Source organism: Cupressus sempervirens, chromosome 4, assembly GCF_028749045.1.
Source record: "Cupressus sempervirens isolate cs-2001-9-10 chromosome 4, ASM2874904v1, whole genome shotgun sequence".
Taxonomy (NCBI): domain Eukaryota; kingdom Viridiplantae; phylum Streptophyta; class Pinopsida; order Cupressales; family Cupressaceae; genus Cupressus; species Cupressus sempervirens.
In genome coordinates, this window is record NC_143121.1 from 471,946,713 (window position 1) to 471,974,209 (window position 27,497).

The following is a 27,497-nucleotide window of genomic DNA, read 5'->3' on the forward strand; positions in this document are numbered from 1 at the left end:
TGCAACGCTTATATCTATGTTAAGATGCCATTTAATGTATGTGCTCGGATATAAATCTGAAAACTAAATTATAAAATGACATACCATGAATTTGAACATATTTTGTATCAATGCAAATATACTACCTTGTTAATAACAGAACAACTCATGCAGCTTCCACTTCCCACACCTAGAAAAAGATCAACTTTTCATTTGACTTGTTCTGAAATATAAAGCATTTAAAACAACTATATATTGAGCTTGAAATATGACAACCAAAAAAATTGCTATGAATATATCAGGTTAAAATTGACAGCTGAATGTACACAACTTGGGTTTTAGGCCGATGTGGGATTTCAGTTAAAACCTTACAATGAAAAGAAGCATTTGCAGAATAATAGATAAAGTTGAAAAGTTTATCCACCACGTGGCCCAAATACTATAGTAAATTTGCATTTTTACAGTTACAGTGCCAATCCCTCTTTTTACAGAGTTACAAAATCCAATCACAGTAGGATGTCTAATACACTCTTCCATAACAAACTTGCCTGAAAGAAGACAATTACGACTGTCTCCAATCGTTTATGAATGAAACAATGCCTTCTACACAACTCTGTTGTGGTTTAAATATGTGAATCGTATCATCATACAAACTACAGAATGTACAACATGGTACAAGCAGAACTATTTTACCGTATGCATGTACACTAGCTTGTACCTTCCAGCTTTCAATTGTCAGACAATGTAAGGACAATAGTACTATAGAAAAATCATAGACCAGTTCAAAAGACTGGAACAGATTTATAATTAACCTCCTCATCTGTACAATTCTCCATGTATGTATATTGTTGAATTTATGACAAATATGATGGTTGAGTTCCAATACGCCTCTCTGCAGCATGACATTACACCAGTTACAAGAATATCTCAAACTATAACATGGATTGAGTTTAATATATATGAATATCATACTTTACCTCCAGCTGCAACAAGCTTCTCAACTCTAGCAACGATATGTTTTCCATATGTATATTTTTTAAGCGCATTCAAATGCACCTTGATCCTAGAAAGGATTAATTCCCGTTGTTGATCATCACAAGTCTCTAGAACCTTTTGTACAACATAGTTTGCAAACTGATCTTTCATCATTGCCTGCATGAATTTTCTATGTCAGACAAATGCCAATGAATTCCTAAAATTAAGAAAAATACTTATGAATGTGCAACTGTTTGATGTGTAAAAGTTACGAATACTAGCATAGACAAAAGCATTCCAGTTGCTGATAAAAGAAATCCAAATCATGCCTCAACTCTGCATGGCACTCCTTCGATATGAAATATGATATAATAATAAATTTTAATGCAGGAACAGTACTACTCTAATTTTATACAATGTTGTGTTGATGTACAATTAGCATTGTCATTTGATTGATTGAAAACCTAAGATAAGGGCTAAAAGCGTTGTTAGTAAACTTTACCATAGGTGGCACTTTTTCTCTAATAAAAAATGGTAATCGCCATGATAAATATACCTATATATTGCCCTGTATTGTTCTTTATCGTATTTTGCTGACCATAATTCCCAACTATCCAAAATGTGGGAAAAAACTTAGAAAAGAGACCAAAAAACACTGCAAAACCTCTCTTTTTTCTCCATCACGTGCCCTAATTTTTGCTGTGTTTGGAAACATTACTACTGAAAAACATGAATGTTGGGTGGAAAGCATGCCCTGAAATGCCTGAATACTAAAAATCCTAAGTTGCATGGATGTGGATACAGATGCAAATGAGGCCATGTCCATTATTTAGGACCTCAAATATGGATAAGACTGGGTACGACATTTATTTAAAACACAACCATATTAAAAACAACTTTCTATGTTATTGGAGGAAAATTTCATTACTCCAAAAGCAACAAACACACGTAATTCCTACATTAACAATTATACATGTTGATTTAACAATTTACAATATCAAAAATAATATACAATAAAGGAATAATTAAATTAACAATTAATATTTAATTAATTTAAGAAAAACTTGAATTAATTAAAAAGAAAAAACATTTATATATATTAAAACTAAGGTTAGGAAGGTTGTTAATGCCTAAACAAATTCTTCGACATTGTTTCTCATTACTCATGCATCAATCATAATAGACATTCTCATTGCATTCATCGTTGTAGCTAGGACTTCATTCTATCTAAGCACTTGCTTTGAATAAGTAATAACATAATAATTTATTAATAAATTACACAAATAGTAACTAGCAGATGTTAATATTTACATTCTAGTAAAAGCAACATAAAAAAAGGCTAAAATCTTGCATGAGCATTCATACTAATGCAATTGTGTGTGGCGTGTATTCAAATGTTTATATATATCAACAAGAAGCTTTACATCTACCAAAAAAGTCAGACAAAATTAGTTTTAAAATTGGACAAGAATAGATTTAAAGTCGGACAAAATTAGTTTTATCCATATCAGACCTCTAAAATGCTCTTCAATAATACCAAGATGTAGAAGCAAGTAAAACTACAGCTAAACATATAACAAGAAGCATAAGGACTACCAATCTGCAGAGGCTTCCCTGTTCAGGAATAAAGCAAATATAGTATGCCTGCTTATAACAGTCCACACTATCCCCATTGCTAATCCAATATTTTCACTTCAGAGGCAGACTAGTGGCTCTAAAAATCCAATATTCATAGATTTAGTTTTTGTTTATTGTCAATGAATTTTTATTTTTATTTTTATTTGAAATGCTTTTGGGCTGCGAGTAAAGTTTGGGTGCACTGGGGTACACCCTGAGTTTGCCCAAGGAACTGTGCGGATTCTCAGTGGGTTTGGCATAAAGAACCAAGGCACCAAGCAGTCTGGACAAACCCAGGGATGTAACAGGACTAGACCAACAAAAGGACCAGGACTGAAGCCTGCAAGAAAGATCCCAGTAACCCAGTTAAAAATGTGCCCTAAAATTCCCCAAATACTGAAAAAAGTGCCTTAAAACAACTGTAGAATGAAAATTGTGACCATAGACTGAAAAACTCCCATTTTTTGCCATAAGTATTTTGTTGAGATTTCCCAAGTTTTGTTGAAGCTTTTTCCGAGCTTTTATATTGGAGGTCCTTGTGAATACAGGTAGCATGGGTAATGAAAAAGTTCCCGCTGTGGAGGAAGTACTTGTGTTAATCAATCATCAACCCTGTGTTAACTTGTAACTATATTTTGTTAACTCAAGCTGTCAAAACTCAAAGGTCAAACATGTCATGGATTTCTTGCCAGCCAGTCTTGCATAGTAGTCCATATTGCTACGCTGATCACCAAGAGAGCTCCCGAAACTGCACTACAATTTGCCATAACTGCTATTTGCACAAGATTTGCACTCACGTATGATCTCAATGATCCAAGGGATTTTACAAATGTAGACAAAACAAAGGTAAAGCAGCTAAGATGCGCTGATTCACTACATACAAGTGAGGATATGTACATTCTCTACAGACACTAGCAGTTTAGTTACCGGATTCCCGCATCCAGATCTGGGTCCAGATTCGTGGTCTGTGAATCCAGACAAACCCAGAGGATTAAATCTGGACCCACAATTTTAATGATATACTTTCAAACAAAGATGTTGCACAAAATAATAATCTTTTGGTTGAACAGTTCCAGACTCCATTGCATTCCCCTATGTTCAAAGATATGAATTTTTTTGGATGTTGGTGTGCATGTTCGCACTATGCACAATTTCTTGAGTTTACTTAGGAAACAGCATTCTTTTAGATGCATAAGGCTGTATGTTAGCAAATGAGGTTAAGCATATCATGTACATTACCAAATGAGGCTAGGTATACCATTTTTTGTGCCAGAGTGCTAATACCTAAGTTACCAAATTCTCTCCAGCAACCCTCAAAGTCTGGTTCTTGTCAAATTCTCTCCAAATTCTCTTGCAGAGCTGCAAATTTGCTGCAAATTCTGTCAGAGGAACCCGGGCAGAATTTGCAGCAAATTTTGAAGAATTTGCTGTCTAGACCTGGACATTTTGAAGTGTTTTTTTCGACCTCTCAACCCTATTGTGACCACTAAAACGACCAAAAAAATGTTTATATATCATTTATGCATTTGTGTATGAAAATGAAAACTTGCTTATAAAGGAAATCCAAATTGACAAGAGGTGACATCGAAATTGATGATTATAAAGGAATGTCTTTAAAAAGATACGATATGTTTGAATCCGGTACTTCAAATTTGTATCACCTTTTGATATAGCCTGGTTAGAAATGCTCTAACCAATACAAAATAAAAATTCAGATAACTGCACTTATCTTTTGACAATTCCTTTCATTCTCAAACTGTCCCCATGATATGGAAATTTGTTCCATGCATGTGACCAAGCAAGTGTATCAAGTTGTATGTAGTGATAAATGATGCAACTAATGCCCTGTTGAACTGAAACATAGATTTGGTGGTGTATTTTGCTATGTTCCTTTACTATTAGCAGATTCAAGTATGGATTTATTTTTTGTTGCATATATACACACATCTACATAATTTTTATAAACACATGTTTTTGTACGGATGAACCCAAAACGAATCCAAACCCAAGCCCAAAAAAATTTAGACGAATTTCGAACCCATATCTGTACCGGAATCTGAAACGGCAACTTAGGCTAATACCCATTCTTCTTTATGATTGGGGCATTTGTTCCCATCACTTGTATTAAATTATCCCGCTTTGTGCTTTAAAACCACCAGGGTTGTACAGTGAAGATATCTCAAGACTCATACTCATCAATATGATGTATATATTACTATATTGACTGTTGAAAATTGAAATAGCTTGTGGACCTGTGGTTGCTTCTCATTGTTTTTGCTGAAGGTCTATGGTTTAGCTTGCACAAGCTTCTGGGTGCATCAACATGGTATCAGAGCAACTATGACTGCTGCCCCTTCCCACTCAGTGAGTTTTTGCTGGCACTGAGATCAATTATTTTTCCTGCGAATGTCTATCATTATCATTGGCAAAAAACAATTGACTCTCCAAGATCCATATTGAAAATTTGCTGTTGGTGGCAGCTGCATGATTGAGAGGGAATCTGACATTGCTCCTCCCCAGCAGATGCAGACGCAGAGCTCAAGGAAACAGCATTTTATTGCATTGTGGCAGGCCTTTGTTCTCACAGCCTGATTGTCAGACCTGTTTTCAATCAGCTCAGGGTCTTGTGGTATTCTTCGCTTTGATGAATATAAATTGTATATTGTTTGGGGAAGCTTTCAGGCTTCAGGGTTTCCATATCGCATTATTGGAGTATAGCCACTGTGAGATCTTGTCTCCAAGCTACTCATTTTTGCATAGAGAGATTGTATTGGTCTGCAAACAAGATATCATCAGAAAGCAAGGCAGTGCGAAACAGGATTCCAAGGTGACCTGATCTCGTGCCAAGCCCAATCTTTACTACTTCAGAGTATTTGGTTGTAAAGAATGGACATTCATTCACATGATAAACACGAGGCAATGGAGAAGAAGAGTCGGTGCTTACTCTTTTTTGGCTATTGTGAGGATTTGAAGGACTTTCATGAAGATTTATTTATGAGCCTTTTTGTCATGATGTTCTTTTTTATGAGTCTTTCACTCCAAAGGATTCTCCATCACAAGCCCCTCCCTCCCTCCTTGCCAACTCTTATTCAAAGGATGTTTTGCTTTGAGAGGATCATGATAATGATGATCTTGATGTTAGCATTCAAGGAGATGATCGTATTGATCTTATTATTGACAACACGCCATATCCTCCTACTCCATATGTACCCAGTCAAACTTTATTAGCTCACACAAATCTTCAAGATGATAGTCCTCTTGTTGGTGATCACACAATCACATGTTGCACTCTTTCCCACACTCCAAGTACTAGACTTTTTGAGTCATGCAGCTTTTGTTGATCCTCAAAAGTTTTCTGCTGCTACAAGAGTTCCAAAATGGAATATCGCTATGATACAGAAGTGTTCTTCTTTGATGACGATCGTACTTGAGATTTGGTTCCTATTCCCAAGGGACAAAATAGGTTTGATGCAAGTGGGTGTATCATACCAAGCTTGCAGTTGATGGTTCTATTAAATTTTAATAAGGCTCATCTAGTGGCTAAGGGCTTTATATCTAGTTAAGGGTATCAACTATTATGAGAACTTTGCTCCTGTAGCCAAAGAAGGATTTAATTTGTCTTGCACTTTCTATTTTGTATATCAAGGTTGATTATTGTATCAAAGGTATGTGAAGAGTGATTTCCTATATGGTTTTCAGAAAGAGATCTATGTGGAGAAGACACCAAGCTTTGTGCAAGATTCTTCACTTTTTTGCAGGCTACGTCATTCATTGTATGGTCTCAAACAAGTGCCTAGAGCTTGGTATGTGATGATGGACAATTATTTGCTTCCTTTTGGATTCACTAGATGTTGCTACAATCCTATAGTTCGCAACTAGAGGCATGGGGGACAACTCCTCATTCTTGTTCTCTATGTGGATAGATTGATTCTCACTAGGAGAATTCTCCTGCAACGATTGAAGATCCTTAGAAATTTGATGGAGCACTTTGATATGACAGATCCTAGTTTGTTGCATTACTTTTTGATCACTAACTTCATCAATCTTTTGCTTGTTTTGTATTTTTCAAAACAAGTGTGCTATTGATTTACTTCATAGATTTAGGAAGGCTGATTGCAAGCCAGTCCCTACTCCTTTTCAGTAAGTGTTCTGTTGTCTACAAATTGCACTACTCTATTACCAACTCCAAATGGGCTGGTGAAGGGGGTGTTGGTGTGCGCATTTATGCTATGCATAAATTCTTAAGTTTAGTTGGGAAATGGCATTCTTCTAACTTTGTCCTTGTCACTTGTATTATTTTCTCCCACTTTGTGCTTTATAAGCACCAAGATTGTGCAGTGTAAGATATATTTCATCTCAAAGTACCCTGATACCAGATATGGAAAATTCAGGATTTAAACCATTTCTACTTACAAATTAATATTTTCCCTAGTTATTATTATACAGAGATCCATTATTGGTGTAGTTAAGATTCTACCAACCGGAAGCTTAAATTTTATTTACTCTAATTGATCTCATTGGTTTAATAAATGAATATTAGCCATATTTACTCTAATTGATCTCATTGATCTCATAATGTAAACAAACTTGCATATTAGCCATGTTACTGGTTCAAATTCAATTCATTTGGGAGATCAAAAAAGGGATGAAATTTCAATGATAATTCAGAAATCCAAACTGAAATGGGCAAATCCAGCTAATCCGGAAAATCTGGAGCAAAATAGTTTTAGACCAAATTAAGTCAGACTTGGTGACTATTATATAATATCACGCACTTACATGCAATTTTCAATGAATAGATTCAACCATTCAAATGTATATTTACTAAGTCTCCTGCAGCATACACCTAGATTATAAAGCTTCAAATTACATTCCGTGTGTAGAAAACTCTATGCAAACTTGAGAAATGAAAATTTTAACAAATGTCAATAATATAATCACAAATACAGAAATGTCTTCATTATAAAAACTCTCTGTTACAAAACACATTTAATTATTGTAAAATAGTATTCAAATCTCAAAGCAAACTGTGCTTTCAAGAGGACCTCAAATTTGGAGCATAAAAAATGTGAAACTTAAAGTAATTGAACCATAAACATATGCCATCAAAATCAAAATCAAAACTAATCGAAAATGGCTAGGAACAAGCATATGAAAAAGAAAATGCCTAGACAAGTTCATGGTTACAACAATGGAGAATGCAATTAATATAAACCAGGATTGAACAAAGCTAAAACATTACATATCAGAAAATCTATAAAATGAGCACATACCTGTAGAGGCTCATTTTCATCTGTTGAGCCAAGCATCTCGCTTATCAAAAATTGACGCTCAATGGGACCTCCAAATACCAGGCATTTCTCCACTACATTTGAAGCAAACTTTTGCTGGCTCATTTGAACTATCTGTCCTGCTAGTTTCTTTATTACAGCACCACGCTCATTTGGTTTGCCATGCTCAAGTACATGCTAAACATGAAAATACAAACACTCAATCATTACAAAACATACGAAATGATAATGATCAACACATGACTTTAATAGAAAATGTAGCATCCTATGTATAAGTTTTATTGCCCTGTAGACAATTACAGGAGCTCTCTTGAATCGATGGGCAGAGGACATCCACATAAAATTTCTAAGAACTTTGGAAAATATATTAGAGGTCAGTATTTATGCCAGATAAGGGAAAGGACCTTGACGTTACAAAGTGGAATCACAATGTCTTGAGCAAGCAAAGGAGAATGTCAAATCACTGATCCACCCTCATATATACGTGAATTAAACTTATGCAACAGATGCTTACCAGTAATGGAATGAAAAAAATGGGCATCCTACAAAGTTAAAACTGTAAGGGTTTTATGCTGCAAGCTATGACAAAGCATGACTACTACTTCAGATAAATTGTCATGAGCCAGTAAGTGGCAAAAAAGACCCCCATGTCTAACTGAAAAAAGTGGTACCTTGCTAAGGTCTCATTGTAGATAGAACCTAAGTCACAAGGTTCGAGTTCGAGTTAGCCAACTATAAAATTCGGATGAAGTTCGACAGAGTGGAAAATTTGGGAAAAAAATTGATTTAAAAAAAATATATATTTATAAAATATCATAATAGAAAACATTTATAAAAATAAACCATAAAAAACACTCTATCTAAAGAAACACATAATTTATAAATATTAAAATCATTAATAACATTTATTAAATTTAACTGAATTGTAATAAATTTTAAAAAGTTTTAAAAACTAATTAAAATTTATATTTTTTAATTTAATATCAAAATTAAATGCACCAAAATATCACATCTTGAATATCAAATATTTATTTTGAAAAGAAATAAAAAATATTAATAATAAAGCTAATTAAAATGTAAATGCTAAGTTTTAATAAACATCCTTTAAAACTTTAAAACACTACATACAGCATGACCATTATAAAATGTCTGAAGAAAAAACTTGAAAAAGAACCGTCCAGACCAAAATGGAAAAGTCCAGTGGTGGGTGCGCAAAGATTTAAATGCCTTACAGGGTGGGCTTTGTAGGCATACGGATAGAAAGCAGCTAATTCTTTGCATAAGGATAGGTTTTGCAGATGCCGGTAGTAAAGAAAATCGAATGGCTGGTGGGAAGCATCAGGATCCCCGTGTCTAGTTTTTGCAGCTGAACAAGCTCTCTCTTCAGGCTTGTCTATATTTGCAGATTTGCTCTCTATTGAAACCAGTGGATCAAAACCCTAAATGAAAAATGCTTTAAAATTACTTAACGAAAAAACTGGCCGACTGCTCTACGAATTTGACACGCATTTTTTCGCTAGCTCTTTAAAATGTTCGCTGAATTTCGAACTCCAAGCCAGAAATCTGGCGAACCTTGTGACATAGGATAGAACTACTAAAATAAAATTATCCATTTTCTCCATACTCTCACTAAATGTGATTGTCAATTTCAACTAGTAAGACCATGCCCTCACCTAAATGAGGGGATTACTTAAGCTATTTGATCAATGATGTTGGAGACATATTGGTTGAATGGTTATCCCATCTATTTGACAATGTATCCTTCTTCACATCCTCCGAGCAGAAATAAGAAGGGTAATGTAAGGAGTACTTAAATAGAGGATCTCAGTAAATAATAAGTTGAGAACAATAAATTGAAGGAGAAAACTAGCTTGAAGATACCAACAGCATCAATGTTAACAAGCCTCCACAAAATAGCCCAAGGACCCAAACTATTAAAAAAAGGTCAATCGTCTTGTGTATTTCCTGAAACTTCCTGCCCTCAAGTCTGTGCTCAACACTTTCAACAAACTTAGTCTGTTTAATGTCCAGTCTTGGCAAAACGTTTGGCAGATGCACCTCCAATCATAACACAGTGACTAAGGAAGAAAATCTGAGAAAAAATTATCATAAATAGATCTACTAGGGAGGGCATATACAGAAAATAAATGACAAATGCACAATATATTCAAGAAATTCCCACCTGAAAACCCTCACAAATCTGTTGCTTTACTGGTATAAACTTTTAGAACTCTCTAGATGCCACCTATAAATGGCGAGGGAGTGTTAGATTTAACTATGGGATGATCTAAAATGTTATCTACAGAAGTGGTTTTGCAAAAACTATGCCTGCGGCTCACCGCCTGACGTGTAAATTTTTTATGAGAGTTCAGCATGCATAATTTCGGGAATGAAAAGGAGCATCAAGTTGCTCAAGTTGCAACAACAGAGGAAACACACTTCTTGCATCAAACAAAACAACATCAATCTATTTGCATTCTAGAGAGAGAACAGAACGACATGAGCTATGGCAAAACAAAGCCCTGATATATAGGTTTCCAATCATAGTCGTAGCAACAAAACATAGGGAAGAAACCATAACAATGAGATAGGGTGAGAGGCTAGACCATGTGGGAGGAATATTAAGAGTTGCCTCCAACAGGACACAAGTTAAAAACTCATCCTTGGTCACAGTGATAGGAGTCAAAGCCCATGAAAAGCAGGTAAATGTTCGCAACAGCAGCAATGGCATTCTCAGCATCAAAGTAGATTGTAGCGAGTTAACTAAGGCTGGGCATGTCAGGGGAGGATAGAGAAACCAGACTAAGGTGTAAATCAAAAACTGAAATCCATAGGACAAAGTTGATGGAAGATACAGAAAAGACAAGTGGGAAATTAGAAGCGAAATCCACCATACTTGCAGCCCACTACAAGGCAAGTAAGCAAATATGTTAGAATAGGGAAGCAAGACAGCCCCTTAACATGTGAACACAGTGTGAATGACCTACCCTGAGAGAATGTCCCCAATAAGTGATGTACTATCCACACCAATCAATATCCTCTTTAAACAATACAGACTCAAAATCTCTCTGGAAGATAAACTTGAAAATTTGAAATTGAAAATTGAGTATAGGCATCAACAATGCCGGCATTGTAGGCACACAAAAAAATTGCATTGACTGATTAGAGCCAATAGACAATTTCTAGATAGAGATCTTGTTAGGCAAAAAAAAGGAAATAAAGCTGGAAGCAAAGTACAAATTGCAATTAGATATCTTGGAGAGGAGGTGGTACCCTTAGAATATGAAGCCACATGTATCTAGAGTGAATGTTCACAGCTAATAGTATAAGACCTTGAACTAGAGATAGTTACAAATGAGACAGACTGCCTCTGCAGAAATGCAAACACTTCCAAATCTAAATATCACATCTCAAGGCAACAGGCTTCTCGGCAAAGGAGAAACGTGATGGATTTATGGATCAATGAAAAAGTTACCCCAGAACCCATATAAAAGATTTAAAATATTGTTAACTGTTTGTGGTGCAAATGAATGTGAAAGTGCATGCTACATCCAAAAAGCAAGCTTTAGAAGATACATTGATACCACTTGATCTTCTAGATGCACATGAAATGTACATAATGTCAAGTTACCAAATAAGGTCCACAGACCTAAAATGTACGACCAAAAAACGACAACAGAATGAGACAATGCCACTGACAAAAGAAATAGACCAAATCTGGAAAAAAGTTACAAAGTAGGCATGTCAAGAAAACATATAGTGAATCTAATTAGGCAGTGAATCCAAAATAGCTAAACTCCGTAAAAGTCCAAAAAGACTCTGAGGCATACTACAATTAACCATGTGATAGGAAGACCCATTGCTAAAAAGAGACAAAGTTGTTATGGCTATGCAAGTTGCAAAATGAACATCAACTATTATAACCATAATGAAGACAAACATTGGAAGCAAGATCGACATCGCATGAATGATTTCAAGTACCCATGAAACAAAAAAAAAATTCCCCAGGTGACAAGAATTGGTCAACAAACAAGCAAGTGCATCCACCAAAAATAGCAAAGGGCCAAAATTTGTTGCGACAGATTCTGCAATCAATGCATTGCAGCATTACTGTGTGATCATCAATAAAGAATTTGATAATATGATCAGAAGAGGTATCTGGGAGCTTCCAAGAAACAAAATTAATTTCCGCAGGTGACTGTATACATTAGAATTAACATACAAAAAAGGCATATTTACCAAAAATAGCACAGGCACAAAATTTGTTGAAAGAGATTCTGTAAATCATGCATTACTGTGCAATTATCAATAAAGAATTCAATTTGATAATATGATCAGAAGAGGTGCCTGGTATGATAGGGGCTGGTGTCATGTAGCTGATAAGAGAGAAGTCATAGTAGCAGACCATGAGTGTTACAGAAATAATCATTAAAGAACCAGAGGAAAATGTCTAAATCTACAGTTGCAACAAATCTTCCTGTGTTAGGTATATGGTTCACACAAAGTCATAATAAAGGAATATTTTATTTTTGCACAACTTCAGTAATATTACTGGTATCTAATTTATCTCCATTGTTTTACGTAAAAAATATACTTGCCCGCTGCTAGTATGGGCATTGCAGTTCAGCAGGAATACATATAAGATAACTATGATGAAACTGTACTAAAGGAAAAAATTTATCTACCATTGCCTCATACAAATGTAAGTACCCACGCCATTGGTGTATCAATAATGTGATAGAGATAAAAATGAAGTATCAATTATTCAGCAGGAATGAGGTGTACTATTTATGATCATGTCATGCTTGCAACTGCACACACAATCAGAAACTACATTTGAACGAGTGAAATTTTATATTACCCGAGAAATAGAAAATATATAAAACAGATTTTTATTAACTTTTTTGAAATGTTACTTCTGTAAGGTTTACAAGGTTCAGTAATACAAGTTATTTTGTCGTAAAGGGGATTTTCAGACTGCTTGTACATGATATACAACATAACTGTTGAAGTTCTAAATGTATGTCAATCCCTTCAAATAATAAATTGTCTGTTGTCATTTAAAATTTGGAATAGAAACTGAAGTATTTTTACTTTTAGCTTATAAAATTTATATTTCAAAACTGTAACCCAGAACTGTTATTCCTTTTCCAATTTAAGAACCTGTTGTGTTCATGCACATTATGCTTATAAATACCAGTATTAATCCTAAGCTTGTGACTGTGTTGAGATTTTCTTGCAGGACACCTAGTACTAGATTAATAACTTTTCCCGGAGCCAGAGCTTAATATGTAAAGATTAATAAGCAGAATTTAAAGATTCCCAGAGCCAACTAGATGTAATCTTTCCCCACAATGGTATACTTAATATGTAAGGTGTTGCAGACCTGTACAACATAATTTCCATACTGGTCTTGTGCAAGTGTACAGACTGACTGCAAAATTTCATCCATCATAATGCTCTGTGTCTTTGTGTCGGTACAATGCTCCAACACCCTCTGCAAAGGCCCAAAACATAAGAAACAAAAAGAATTTACATCCTTGCAAATGGCCAGAAATTAACTGGCAAAGAAGATTGAATAATAGACTTATGTGTTCACCTGTATTACACGGCAACCATAAGGATGGGTGGACAAGGACAAAACTTGCCCATAAAATGATGAAATAATAAACTGAATTCTATCCTGTGGAATGCATTCAATGCACTTCTGAATAACATGGTTCCCATTTTGATCACGAACACAGCGCATGACATGGCCATCCAGTTCCAAGACCATTTTACCTTGCTGATCTTCATCAAGAACCTCAATGGCCTGCAATATGCGGTCCCACATATTTTTTATTAATTGTAGCATCAATATAACAAGTTAAAACATACGAAACCAAGAGTGTCATTTTCAATCATTGAGATAATAAAGCCTGCTACTACGTAAATACATCGGGATTTTACAGATACCAGTAAACTAACATAAATAAGCACTGACAAAAAGTCATTCACATCAGGGGATAAACTTGTATCCTTAATCTAGCTTTTATAATCAAAAGAAACTTATGGAGTTGTATAACTAATTACAACAATCTGCAAAGAGGGCTAATTCTGTAAAGATGGGAAGTCATTTGATTCCTCACACAAAGAACATTACCAAACAAAAAGGCATCCCCATTGAAGACGCTTCAAGACTTGTGTTTAATGCAAACCATTGGGTTTTAGTACTTCTACCCCTATCATTAAGAGTATTTTGCTAATGCATCAATTGATCCTATGGCTGCCCCTCATTCTTTAAACTAGGTTACCGAGATACTGAAAGATGCTGCATCGTCATATTGGTACATAACAAACATGCCTGATGGTTTTCATAAATCTATACGTAAAATGCCTCCCCCCAACCTTTTCTCAACAGCAGGCCCAACCCCCATCCATAATATATAGACAGCTAAACCTTTAACCCACCCCCCCAGCCCCCTTTATAGAATTACAGCATGCCAAAAGTCTAAAGGGAATTTAATTACTCCAGTTTAATAGGAAAAAACTCCAAAAATATAGAATTGAAAACTCAGTTGATGTCAAATACACTGCTAAAAATAATAGGCCATTGCGTCACTGAATATGGCTTGTCATTTTAAAGGCAGCCTTATGCTTTTTAAATTTTAAAAAAATCCTTATTGGGGTGTAATTTCCAAGAAAACCTTGATAATACTTTAAAATTAGTTTGTACAGAGAATCTATTCAAAGTAAACCTATAAGAAATTTTATAGGCAACTAAATTGTTCAGTGCATCTATGCTCTGTGTTTTTTACCTCTAAGGTGAAAAGAGCTAAGAAGTTATATGTGTAAGCAAATATCAAAATCGGCTTTTGAAAACTAGGAAAAACACAGGAAATGGCACCACAAATGTGGCAAGTCAAGATTACAAAATTAAAAAATGCATTGAAAATCATACTGATGGATCCAATGAAACAAATTTACCTTCTGAATTACACGGCAGCCATACATCTGAAGACTCAGAGCTAGAATTTGGCCAGAAAGTTGACTTGCTAGGTCTTTCCTTTGATTTTGTGTGCCATGCTCAAAAAACTGACAAAACGTAAACATGTTATGACCATAACCAATGCCTATGTGGAAGGTGTCAAACATAACAAATCATAGAATACAACTAGTATAGATATCTTAAATAAATCTATCTAAAGAAATGCCGATAGATATCCACTACAAAATAATTATAATTTAATTTACTACATCTAAAATTGTTTATAATTCCTTTATCCCCATTTATTTAGTTTTTTACTAATTTAAACTTTTTATTTTAATTTTTTTTTAAATGGATGATTATATCTACAAATATTATTTTAAATGGATATTTTATGTTTGATTTATTAAATTATTTTTAAAAGTATATTCTATTTATAATAAGATTTAAATTTTTGACATGTAGATGGTTGTCAAATTTAACTTAGAAGAATAAAAGTTAACATTAACACGCTCACACCATCCCACTCCCCCATTCTGCCATTGTAGAATGCCTATCGGCATTAACAAATACAGAAAATGCATATTGAACACAAAAGCTACGGATAGATTATATTTACCTTCTGTATAACATAATTCCCGAAGACATCTGTCATAAGAGTTAATGCCTGTGGAGAGATCTCCTGAAACACCATATTTTTCTCTTCAACTGATGCAGTTTCCAGTTTTTGTTGAATAAAGCGGCTGCCATACTGATCAGAACTGAAGAAACCAAAGAAGTTCAGATTCATAACATTTAATACAAGTTATTCTACAGATGTCATAGTTGATTAAATAAACAATACCTGAACTCAACTACATGCCCAAAGATCTCTGACAGTTCAATACATCGGGTCTTACTATTCTTGAATTCCTCCAGCAATGAAGACCCTAAAGATTCTTCCATACTTCCCCCATTTTCAGAATGCCATGGACCAATAATTCCTCCAGTTGCACTTCTACCAGGAGAAAATCGGTGGCTTCTATCACTATGTCTAACGGGTGGACTAGCCGGTGCCACTGGAGAACTTGGAAGCACAGGACTCAAATTTGGACTAACTTGATATGGCATGGCAAGGCCATACGCTGAATTGGCATAATAAGCTGGATTCAGAGCACCACCTTTGTTTAAAAAGGGCATGGCATACTGGGACTTCTGTTGAGAAAACATTGCTCCGAAATAGGCTTTTTGCAATTCAACTAAATCAACATATGAGCCACCCATGTAATTCCTTGCCATGGATGGATCAGTCAAGCCTGCAGCCATCTGTGCGGCATATTCAGCTGCTGACCTCTGCATATACTGAAGATATAAAGTGTCAACTGGCATCTGAAGTCCAGCTCCCAATTGCCCACCTAATTTGTATAAATTCTGTATATCACCAGACCCTCTGGAACTTCCTCCTCCAGAGACATTAACTGATGCATTTCTCGAGTCCAAACCAGGAAGAACATTCTCAAATGTAGGAGGTAGGTTGTTGGGACCAATGTATCCAGCCATCATGGATGGTAATATTGGATTAACCGGATACCCACTCATGCCATAATTTGGAGTGCATACATTTGGAATATTTGCATTATGGTAAGGTCCACTGGCAGCATCAATATTAGAAACACCCAATGAGGATGATGCCTCCACAGCTGTTGACGAAAAATTGGACATGTAAGGTATGGATTGTTGTTGAGAGTAAATGCCATCCCCCTGATATTGAGAAGAAGCAGGTGACATATGAGAATCATTAAAACCTCTGTTGCTTTGATTGGGGCCAGCAAATGACTGGTCTGCTGTTTGTGTCAAAACAGATGCCTGTACAAACTCTGCTGGAGATTTTCCTGGATGTTGATGCTGGTGATTTTGGTTCTGACCATTTTGAAGATGAAAAATGTAATTTTGGCTCTCTGCAATATCTTTCTGTAACTGTGATTTTGTATGTCTTTCCTCTTCAACTGCTCCATTAGACGCGAGGCTAATGCTTGATAAACCAGCAACAATTTCTTCAGACTCAATTGAGTTTGAAGAAACCCCATTGAATGAACTGGAAGAACCAATATTTTGTCTATCAAGTATGCCAAATCTTCCTCCCATTGTACTGAGACTTGGACTAGGAGACCTTGTCACAACATGCTGAGGATCTGGAGTTTGGCTTCTTGAAAGAGAACCACCTAATGGCCTTGCTGCTACATGCTGAGGATCTGGTGTTTGGCTTCTTGAAAGAGAACCACCTAAAGCAGATGCAAAGGCATGCGAAGACTGGGTGCCAAGACTTTGAACTCTAGCTAGTCCAGGCATTGGTGAGCTAGATCGCATGCCTTCAAGACCTGCTATATCATAATGCATTTGTGCACCCTGTGTCTCACCAGCACAAAGGGTATCAACACCTCCATCATAAGCATTACGACTTGCTGGTCTGGAAGGATGCCTGGGTGCTGGAGAAGATCTTCCAAGATCTTCCTGCAAACAAAATATAGCAAATGTGTGATAATAGTAATGAAATGACTTGAATGCAATAAAATCAACTAATACAAAAAAATATATATTAGTAATATTATTACAAATATCCCATTAAAAATAACAAAGAAAAATCTATCAAATAGAAACCGATGTTTCCCCCTGGATATATATCAAAAAACCATACCTAGATGAATTTCATTGACAAACACATAAAATTAAGTTTCCTTAAAGCAATCTATCTGGGGATTTTGCAAACTGTTTGCATTTAAATATATCGTTACCAAATATATTCCCAAAAAACATGAAAAGCTCATATTTCTTAAGACAGTGGTAAACAACAAAGACAACTAGATGAAGAGTTATAGGAAATTTCTTGGAATGAGAAGATTTTCCTCAGGTAAAGGATTGAATTGAAGAATAACAAGAGAGAACAAAAGTCACAAGGAAAGCAGTAAGGAGATAAGGACCTCACCCAGTCCCTGTCCCTGCTCCCACATTTCCTCACAACAGCATACTTCTACATATTATTGCCATGCCATTATTCAATTACTCTTGTTCTATTATTTGAAATTGCTTTGTGCATTCATACCCTGGTGACCAAGTGACTCTGGATATAAGTAATGTATAAGGTCAAAACAAGGCTAAATTAATAAAGCCATTAATATTTGGATAAAGAAGCTACAAGCTACTCAAATATATTGGTCCAAAGAGGTTCCATAGCACATTAAAGAAAATAAAGGAAAATTCTTGAAATGAGAAGATATTCTCAGGACAAGGACTGAATTGAAGAATAACAGGCTACAAGACACAACAAAAGTCACAAAGAAAAACAGTATGGAGACGAGGACCTCACCCTGGTCCCTTTCCCTGTCCCCACATTTCCTTGTGACAGTAAACTTCTATTTATATTATGACCATTCCTTCTTCATTTGCTCTTGTTCCATTATTCGAAAACACTTCCTGTATTCATACCTCAGTCACCAAGTTACTCTGGATATTAATTACAAATAAGGTACAGCAGTAAGACTGTTCCCAAAGGACTGGGAATTTGAATAGTCAAAACAAGGATAAATTAACAAAGCCACTAATACTCAGACAAAGAAGCTACCAGATACTCAAATATATTGGTCCAAAGAGGTTCCATCAGATATACAAGGGTATCAGATCCCAGCAGGTGAATAAAACCTCCTAAAACAGATTTCCTACCTCCTACACCTTCTGGGCAGGAAACCCTACAAAAGCCTCTCTGAAGATTTATATCACCACCTTCAAAACTCCCCACTTAGTAACAGGAGAGGCACAAGAACCTCGTGATTTGAATTGGGGTCCCAAAGCCCCATTGTTTGCACGAGATTTTGCAACGAATTTGCATTGAAATGCCTCAACGCAATACAATGATCATGAAGCCCTAACAGAAACAACATATAGGAGCAACAACATCATTCCCTGTTACTCTTAATAATAATTTATTGATTTTAATTTTAAACTCCTTACAATCTTGCTTTAGGTGACACAATCTTTGTGTCCAAGTTCTATGCTTGGTGACATGAAAGGAAATATGAAGCTTGGTAGCATGAAATAATATCCATTGTGTTATTTGTATGGGGCCATTATTACAGCTAAGGATTGAAACATTAATTTTCTCCTGTTTTATAATACCAATGAACTCATAAATGGCCTAACACATGAACAAAAGGATGATGTCCCAAGAAACACTTGGAAAATCTTACCCGGTGGCATATTTATAAGGATGTGGAGAAGAGATTTTCTTTCATCTTTATGTATTTGAAAAAGAACGACCCAGCAGCCAAGTACAAAAACTAGTTCTCCAAAAGTTCAATGGTTGTCTCATACTAAGTCACAGGATTCACCAATTTCGGCCATGAGGTTCCAAATTCAGTATACTTCGAAACATTATAAAAAAATTCATTGACTCCCTAATATTTATCCAGATGCTCAATGTCATCTTTTTTAAAACATTTTTACTATTGTTCCTGCACTCTTTTAGCTCCCTTCATGAAGTTGGTTTTCCCACATTTTTTGGTGATATCATATTTTTCCATCTCAAATGGGCAGGAGGGACTATCCACTGACAAATGGAGATCAGAAGATTAGCTGCAAATGGTAAATTGAGGAATTGATAGTGTTGTGGCAAAAGATTTTTGTACATGGCATGCCTACAGAGAATTGAGGATTCACTTCAAACAAGGGTTTTTCTATTCAATGAATAATATTTGGAGTATTGTGTACCCCTCTATTTTGCCATCTTTACTATGTTACTATTTATTGAAAGTATTTATCCATATCATGCTTTTAATATATTTGGATAATATTATTTATATGTTATAATAAAAAATTATATTACAAATAAATTCCTTTAGATGTCAAAGATGCTTCCAAACAAGACATATCGATGCTCATTGTGCCAAATGCAAATCAAATAAGATGGCTACCTAGCAAGAAGAGATACACCGCAAAGGTACTGAAGACAAAGGAAGAGTGTAATGGAGCAATTCAGCAGACTCCAAAGGCCTCAAAAGGGGGTGGGGGTGAGTTTGAATGTGGAAGCAGATAAGAGTAACATGGAGTGTAGCACACTGATGGATGCAGCAAGCAAGCTAGAATCCACTGATTGTTCGGAGACATGGGAGGAAGTTCAACCCGAGTAAGTTCCAAGGTTGCTTATAAGGAAAAAGAACTCAAGAAGGATGGAGGGTAGTGACATGAAAGAGAGACGTGAGGTCAAAGAATGAGGGTTCTTTCAATATAAATCAAGAATCTCATTCCAAGGGTGATGCAAAAGTGCAGAAATGAATTGTTAGAACATGTGAACAAGTTCTCTCTTCGGGAGGTGGCTCACTATTTTTATCCTCGCCTTCGTTTGGGCCAGGCTTAAAACCCAATATTATTAAAATGTTATTTCATTGATCAAATATAGATAGATAGATATATAGATATGAATATATACATTGTTAAAAATATATATTAATATATTTTAATAGAATTTCTTCTATATATATTATTTATTTTAATAATATATGAATTGATGCCTATAGTTGACTAATTTATAGTTTTACCAATTTACCCGAAGTGAGCTACTTTTCAATTTTTAACTAATTTGAAAGTTATGTATATACAATGCTTGTATTTTGAAAAAAAATCAAGTTCACGCATAGCAAATTTATTCACAAACTTTTTTTACAAACATTTTGACCTTGTCAAACTCATTGAAACTCCATTGTTGTCGAACAAAAACATGATCTCAACCCTGTGATTTAGGTCTTCATATATATTAAGCATCTTTGATAAGTACAATTCTAACTTATAAATTTATAAATGTCCTCTTCACAACTTAGTGGCAAGAAAATAAGTGATGCAAAAATCCAAATCTTCAAAGTAGTCTTGCCCCCTTGTATTTTGTGCCAACACTATAGTGCTTGGATGTTTTAGGCAGCTCACATGAAAAGTGCCAACAAGGGACCCAAAAGCACCTCAATGACCTTGCTTTCATATTGCATTATTGGGTCCTTCCCTACAACCTCCTACGACTTAAAGAGTAACCATGTCTTGAGACGCCAATAAGAGGCATTTTTCAAATTGCAAAAAACAAACTTTTCTAATTTCTTCAACACCCTCCCAAAGCATGAAGTCATCCTAAAAGTCAACTATTTGGTGTTTTGAAGTCATTTCACCAACACAATGCAACAAGCAAACCTTTTTTTTTCTCCAAGCTATTATTATTGTATTTTGAAGGTTACTTCATTATTTTTTAAGGTAACGGCTACAAAGGAATGAGACTTCCACCAAATATTTAAGAACAGTTGCCCAAGGAAGATTTAACCATCAAAGGTGAGTAAATATTTCATCTTTTAAAGTTCTCAATCAATTTTTTGAAACTTTTCAACTTTTTTGAATAATTTCAAATTTTCTAGTGAGTTTTGAAAAGAGAATTGAACTTTGTCTATATAAAAGTTTTTTTTTCAATTGTAGTGTTGTAGATTTGTAATGTTTTTCATTTTAGGCTAATTCAAAACAGTTGGAAGTTCTCATTTGCTTGCCCGAATTTTATTTTATTTTTAACTTTTAGGTTTGATGCAATGTCAAACAAATTTCTACTGGAGGGAGTTTTTTTTGGCAATGTAGCCATTTTCAAAGAGTATTCAACCCTTAACCCCCATAGGCTCTTGTTGACCTTCTTCGTCACCCATATGAGAAAAAGAACTCATAATAAAAGTACAAGAAATTATATCTATATTTAACATAAATATGTAATTAGCCAGTAAATTATTCACAAGCTCAATACACAAAGGATATTAAAAATAGGAGTCCTTGTTCTCCATACTCTATCAAACAAGGACTTTGTTTTTGTTTTTGTTTTTATTACTTCAACTAGCAAAAAATGTAATGTCCCCACTTCTTAGGACAAATTTACCTATAGAAATTATGAGAAATATAGACTATTAAATTCAATTCTAGTGATTGATAACTAGGGATTCCAATATTTCTACACATCTTTGAGGATCCTTTAATCTGGCTTCCTAACCCTCTAGGAGGATCCCTTGTGTTCATGAGGAATGGCCTTCAATTATTTGGCCTTCTGTAACAAACGAATTTTCCTATCCAATTTAAAACACCTAATTAACAAATAATTGATTCCATTTCACATGACAATGACTTCCATTAAATAAATCTAACTAGAAAGAAGTACCTGTTTCTATTCTATTTGTAGTTTATACTCAACTGATATAACGAAATAGATAATTGATTATATTGCTAACATTTTAACCATTTCTACTGATAACATGTTCAGCTGAAAGTAAAGTGAAAACTATCTTCTTTATCCACTAATATAATCATTCAATTTATGCTTTTCGAAATCTACACTATCTATTTATTCTTCTATGGATCTAAAGGTAAATGTGCAAAAGAAACATACAAAAATAATGGAGATATCCCTTTTTCATGTTGTTCAAGCCTCGGCATTGGTGAGAGGAGAAGCATTGACATAGGCTTAACCTCCCAACCTCAGACCATACTTATCCCCACACATCCTAACTTAATAGAACGGACCTCCCTACCTCGGGATCGGGCTTGGGATGTTCTTAAGTCCAACCATCCGAGCTACCTGATGGTTTGAGTGTCCCATTAGTTATTCCTAAATAACTGAAGCTTATGAACAAAAAAAAAGATCTCATGATTGGCACATATGCCTATAACTACCTTGGCCAAGGATTTCAATTTGAGCTCGTAAAACCGATCTCCACCACTCGACTTGACAATAGGTTCCATTATCAAGACATGCATGAACTATTTAATTATTTGTTCCAATCTAATTTCTTGATTTTATTTGCAAGTTAAATTACACCTCTTCACCATTCATTGGGCTCTCTGCAGTGTGAATTCCTCAGTGTCCTCATGATTCCAATTTGGTTTTACACCTCTTCACCATTACTATGGCTTCATTGCCAGGTGAATTCCTCGACGTCAAGTATTCTGAATTCATGCCTAGTAATATATTAAAAGCATTGCAATCATATGGATTCATTTCACCAATCATGATTATCTCAATTTCTATGGGCCGTATATTTGGCGTAAGATCAGGACCATTTTAGTGATTGGTATCATAAACACCTCAGATATCAACAGATAGCATAATGGATTATCTCTCCTAATCAATCTTAACCGGCTGAGGAGAGTATGTCGGACCAAAATGAGAGAAAAAAATAAAATAAAGGATGGGAAATATATATGCATTTTATTCACTATCGGCTAAGTTCAAATAAATCGATTTCATATTTATCACTGCTTCTATGTATTAATATGCCCTTGCAACACTACTCAACGATTAAACATGGAATACCATCAAGAATAATTAGAGTTTTCATAACTTGCGAGTTTGGTTGTAACTTGATCTTTCACAAGTCTAAGGCTTGGTTCCGGCTTCACTTCAGCAGCAAAGAATACAATTGAATGAACAGCAGATGATTATAGATGTATTACAGGGGTTTGAATGCTTGAAGTGTATGATACTCGGTAGAAAAGGAGGGTTCAGTGCAATGTATATGATGGAGTGAACAATAGATGTGGGAGGCATATGCCTCCAATTCCGATCACGGCTCCTTAATAGCTAAGCCGAGACTCCTCGAATTCCATTCGTTTTCAAGAAGTCTGTTCGGGTGCTTCAAGAATTTTGATTTGAAAAGAATTAAAGTGGGAATATAAATGAAGAGAAAATGAAGAGATTAAATCTTTTATTTTATTATTATTATAAGCTCTTATGTACGTTCACGTATGCATATCGATGAGGTGACATTATTAGATTATTTATTTATAATTTATTGGTGCCACTTCACTTTTATATATATGAGTTCATATTTAAGGGTTTATAATAATGATTAAATAAGAAAATTCAATAATAAATCTTTAAAGGTATGAATTATATTTAATTTAGATTATTTTAAGTTTTTATTATATTATTTTCCTAATAGCTCATGCGGTCCCTTATTGTAACCTGTGGTCAAGTCTTCGTATCCTTTCCAAGGCAGTTTTAGGTCATACCTGTCGATCCTAATGACTGGACCAATCGACCATCCCTTTCCGATGATCCCGTTTAGCAATGCTTCCCCTCTCTTCAGTCTTCTTCCTGCAATCACCCAAGCAAAACATTCTCGCCAAGACATTAATAAAAATATATATATATATATATATATATTGATCGTCAATTCCAATCAAATGATTTTCAATCATCTAATGACAGTTGTAGGTTACTTGACTATTTTCATCAACGTCTATAATAACTAACTTGTTTCACATGATCATGAAAGAAATAATTCGTTTTCAATTGGTAAAACATATATAATTAACTAACTCACTTCACATGGTCAGGAAAAGAAATAATCTGTTAACAATTGATACAACGTATATAATTAACTAACTTGTTTCACATGATCAAGAAAAGAAATAATTCGTTAAACCAACGGTTATAATCAAATTTAAAATTTAAGGCAAAATTTGGGATGTAACATACCCACCCCCTTAGATTTTTCATCATCCTCGATGAACATAATAACAAACTTAAATAATACTTAGTCAGTTTATACAAAGAAGAAAAGAAATATTCAGTTTTCAGTTTTTAGAGAAAAGATAGGGGTATCTTTGAAAAATGTCATGATAATCCTCCCAATTGGCATTATCCTCAGCATACTAGTCCCACCAAACCTTGCACTGAGTCACTTCCTGATTTCGTAAGCATAGCTTACGCACCTCGAGTATTTTGGGTGGTCTTATCTCTATCACCCCTAGTTCTCACACCCGCAATAATTTCCAATCAACATCATATGTTCATGGTCAGTAATATACTTTTTAAGATATGACACATGGAAGACGTCATGCATCCTAGCAAGGGTTGGTGGTAAAGCAATCCTGTAAGCTACTGGGTTCACAACTTCCAGGACTTCAAAGGGTCCCACATATCTCAAGGCTAATTTAGCATTTTTGCCAAACTTGATAGTACTCTTCTGAGGTTTTACCCTTAGTAATACCTTGTCCCCTACTGAGAATTCTTTAGGTGTTCTTTTGGCATCAGCATAACTTTTCTGTCTGTCATTAGCTTCCTTTAACCTTTGACGAATTTGGATTACTTGCTCTTCCATCTCTTGAAGCATTTCAAGCCTAACAATGATTCTATCTTCCAACCGTTTCCAACTCATTGGAGTTTTGCATTTACGACCATACAAGGCCACAAAGGGAGCCATTCTAATGGTGGACTGATAGGAGTTGTTATATGCAAATTCTACCAAGGGTAAGTATGTTTCCCATTGGTACTGTTGGTCCATAAAGTATACTCTTAGGAGATCTTCTAATACTTAATTTACCCATTTTGTTTGACCATATGTCTCAAGATGATAGGTTGAACTAATGTTTACTTCAGTACCCAAGGCTGTAAATAATGTTTGCCAGAATCTGGAAATTATCCTAGCATCCCTATCTGAAATAATTTTTTCCAGAATTCCATGCAACCTGAAAATCTCTTTCATGAACTTATGGGCAATCTCAAGTGCTCCATCAGTTGAATTTCTTGGTATGAAATGAGCAACCTTTGTCAATCTATCGACCACGACCATAATAGTGGTGTCGATTTCGTGTCATAGGTAATCCCTGCACGAAATCCATGGATATTACCTGCCATTTCCACTTAGGTACTTCATTAGGGTGTAACAGACCTGCTGGGTACCAATGTTCTACTTTTACTCTTTGGCATTCCAAACAACCTGCGACAAACTCGGTTATCTCCCTTTTCATCCCTTTCCAAAAATATAGGGGTTTTATATCAGATAGCATTTTTGTTACTCTCGGATGTCCTGAATATGGGGCTGAATGAAATTCACCTAAAATCAGTCTTCGAAGTTCAGGGTCGTTAGGTACATAGATTATGTGGTGATATCTTAATAATCTGTCCTCCTCTAAGCTAAACTCTGAATACTTGGGATCTTGTGGGTTTCTGATAAGAGCTAGGCCGATTTTTGCATAAAATTCACCATGCTCTAAGTGTCATAAAATCTGATCTCTTAACCTGAAGTCTACAGTAGTTATTGCTGAGATGTGTCTTCTCCAACTTAGGGCATCTGCCACCTTGTTTTCTTTGCCTTTAATGTAACTTATATCGAACTCATAATCTGCTAAGAATTCTAGCCACCTCCTCTCTCTAGCATTAAGAGTCGGTTGGGTGAAAATATACTTCAAACCATGATGATCCGATCCAAGTTCAAAAGGTTTTCCAATTAGGTAATGTCTCCATATTTGCAAGGCATGCACAATAGTTGCTAATTCAAGATCTGGGGTGCATAATTTTGTTCATAGTTTTTCAGTTTCCTAGATTCATAAGCAATAACCTATTCATCCTGCATTAGCACTCCTAATCCTTCTCCGGATGCATCTGTTATAACTACGAACTATTTTTGTGGGTCAGGTACCCTTAATATAGGTGTCGTAGTCAATTTTTCTTTCAAAAACTCGAAGGCTGATTGACATTTCTCTGTCCAGACAAATTTCTTCCCCTTCTTCTGAAGTGAGGTGATCAGATAGGCCATCCTTGAGAAATTTCTAACAAACTTTCTATAGAACCCTGCTAGCCCCATAAAGCTCCTAACTTCGGATACATTCCTAGGTATGGGCCACTCCTTAATTGCTTTTATCTTTGACGGATCCACTGCTATACCCTGAGCTGATATAATGTGCCCTAGATACTGAATTTCCTTTTGGTAGAAAGCGCACTTAGATAATTTCCAATAATTTCCCATATAGTTTATGTTCTCTTAATCTTTGCATAACTATTTGTAAGTGTCTTTGATGTTCTTCCCCGTTCTTAGAATATATTAAGATGCCATCTATAAAGACCAATACAAACTTATCCAAACAATCCTAAAATATGTTGTTCATTAAAATCATAAAAGTTTTTGGGGCATTGGTTAACCCGAATGGCAACATTGTAAACTTGTAATGTCCATGCCTGGTTCTAAATGCAGTTTTATGTATATCCTCATCTTTTATTCGAAGTTGATGGTATCTTGACCTTAAGTCAATTTTTTAAAATACTGTCGCACCCTTCATTTGATCAAACAGATCATCTATCCTCGGCAATGGTTACCGATTTTTTGATGGTGACTTTATTGAGCATTCTGTAATCTATGCATAATCTCATGGTTCCATCCTTCCTCACAAACAACACTAGGGCTCCCCATGGTGAGACACTGAGCCGGATCAATTTCTTATCTAAGATATCCTAAAGTTGGCTCTATAACTCCATTAATTTTGTAGTTGTCACCCTATATGGTGCCCGAGATATGGGTTCTGCTCCTAGTATCAAATCTATGGTGAAACCAAATGCTCGAGAAGGGGGTACTCCAAGAAATTCTTCGGAAAACACATCTTGATAATTCTTTAAATAGGGATATTTTTCCTCAAAGGATTATTTTAACTTTTCTCTGATATCCCCATCTTCATAAATGTAGTCTATCTCCATAAGTGGCGGTTTAGATTACCTTGTGTCCTCAATCCTAACTGCAAAAATCTCACAAGCCCTTTCTCCCATATCTTTTAAGTTGCATTGCAGAAATCTGTTTTGATCTAATTTCTGGTCTACCTTGATCATCCACATAGTTTACAGTTTTGGTAAGACA

The 27,497-nt window shown here is 35.2% G+C and overlaps 1 protein-coding gene across 1 annotated transcript in view; it reads right to left on the minus strand.

Annotated features, from left to right (window-relative positions):
- Positions 1-248: 248 nt before the first annotated feature.
- LOC149562014 (pumilio homolog 1-like) overlaps positions 249-27,497 on the minus strand; it is a 38,599-nt gene continuing 11,350 nt past the window's right edge. The window contains exons 2-9 of the mRNA XM_089825551.1: positions 15,674-17,319; positions 15,449-15,590; positions 14,829-14,936; positions 13,462-13,674; positions 13,249-13,359; positions 7,845-8,039; positions 957-1,131; positions 249-871 (exon numbers count right to left, since the gene is read on the minus strand). Of these exons, the coding sequence (XP_089681677.1) occupies positions 834-871; positions 957-1,131; positions 7,845-8,039; positions 13,249-13,359; positions 13,462-13,674; positions 14,829-14,936; positions 15,449-15,590; positions 15,674-17,319 (2,628 nt within the window). The 3' untranslated portion in view covers positions 249-833. The remainder of the gene's footprint in view (positions 872-956; positions 1,132-7,844; positions 8,040-13,248; positions 13,360-13,461; positions 13,675-14,828; positions 14,937-15,448; positions 15,591-15,673; positions 17,320-27,497) is intronic.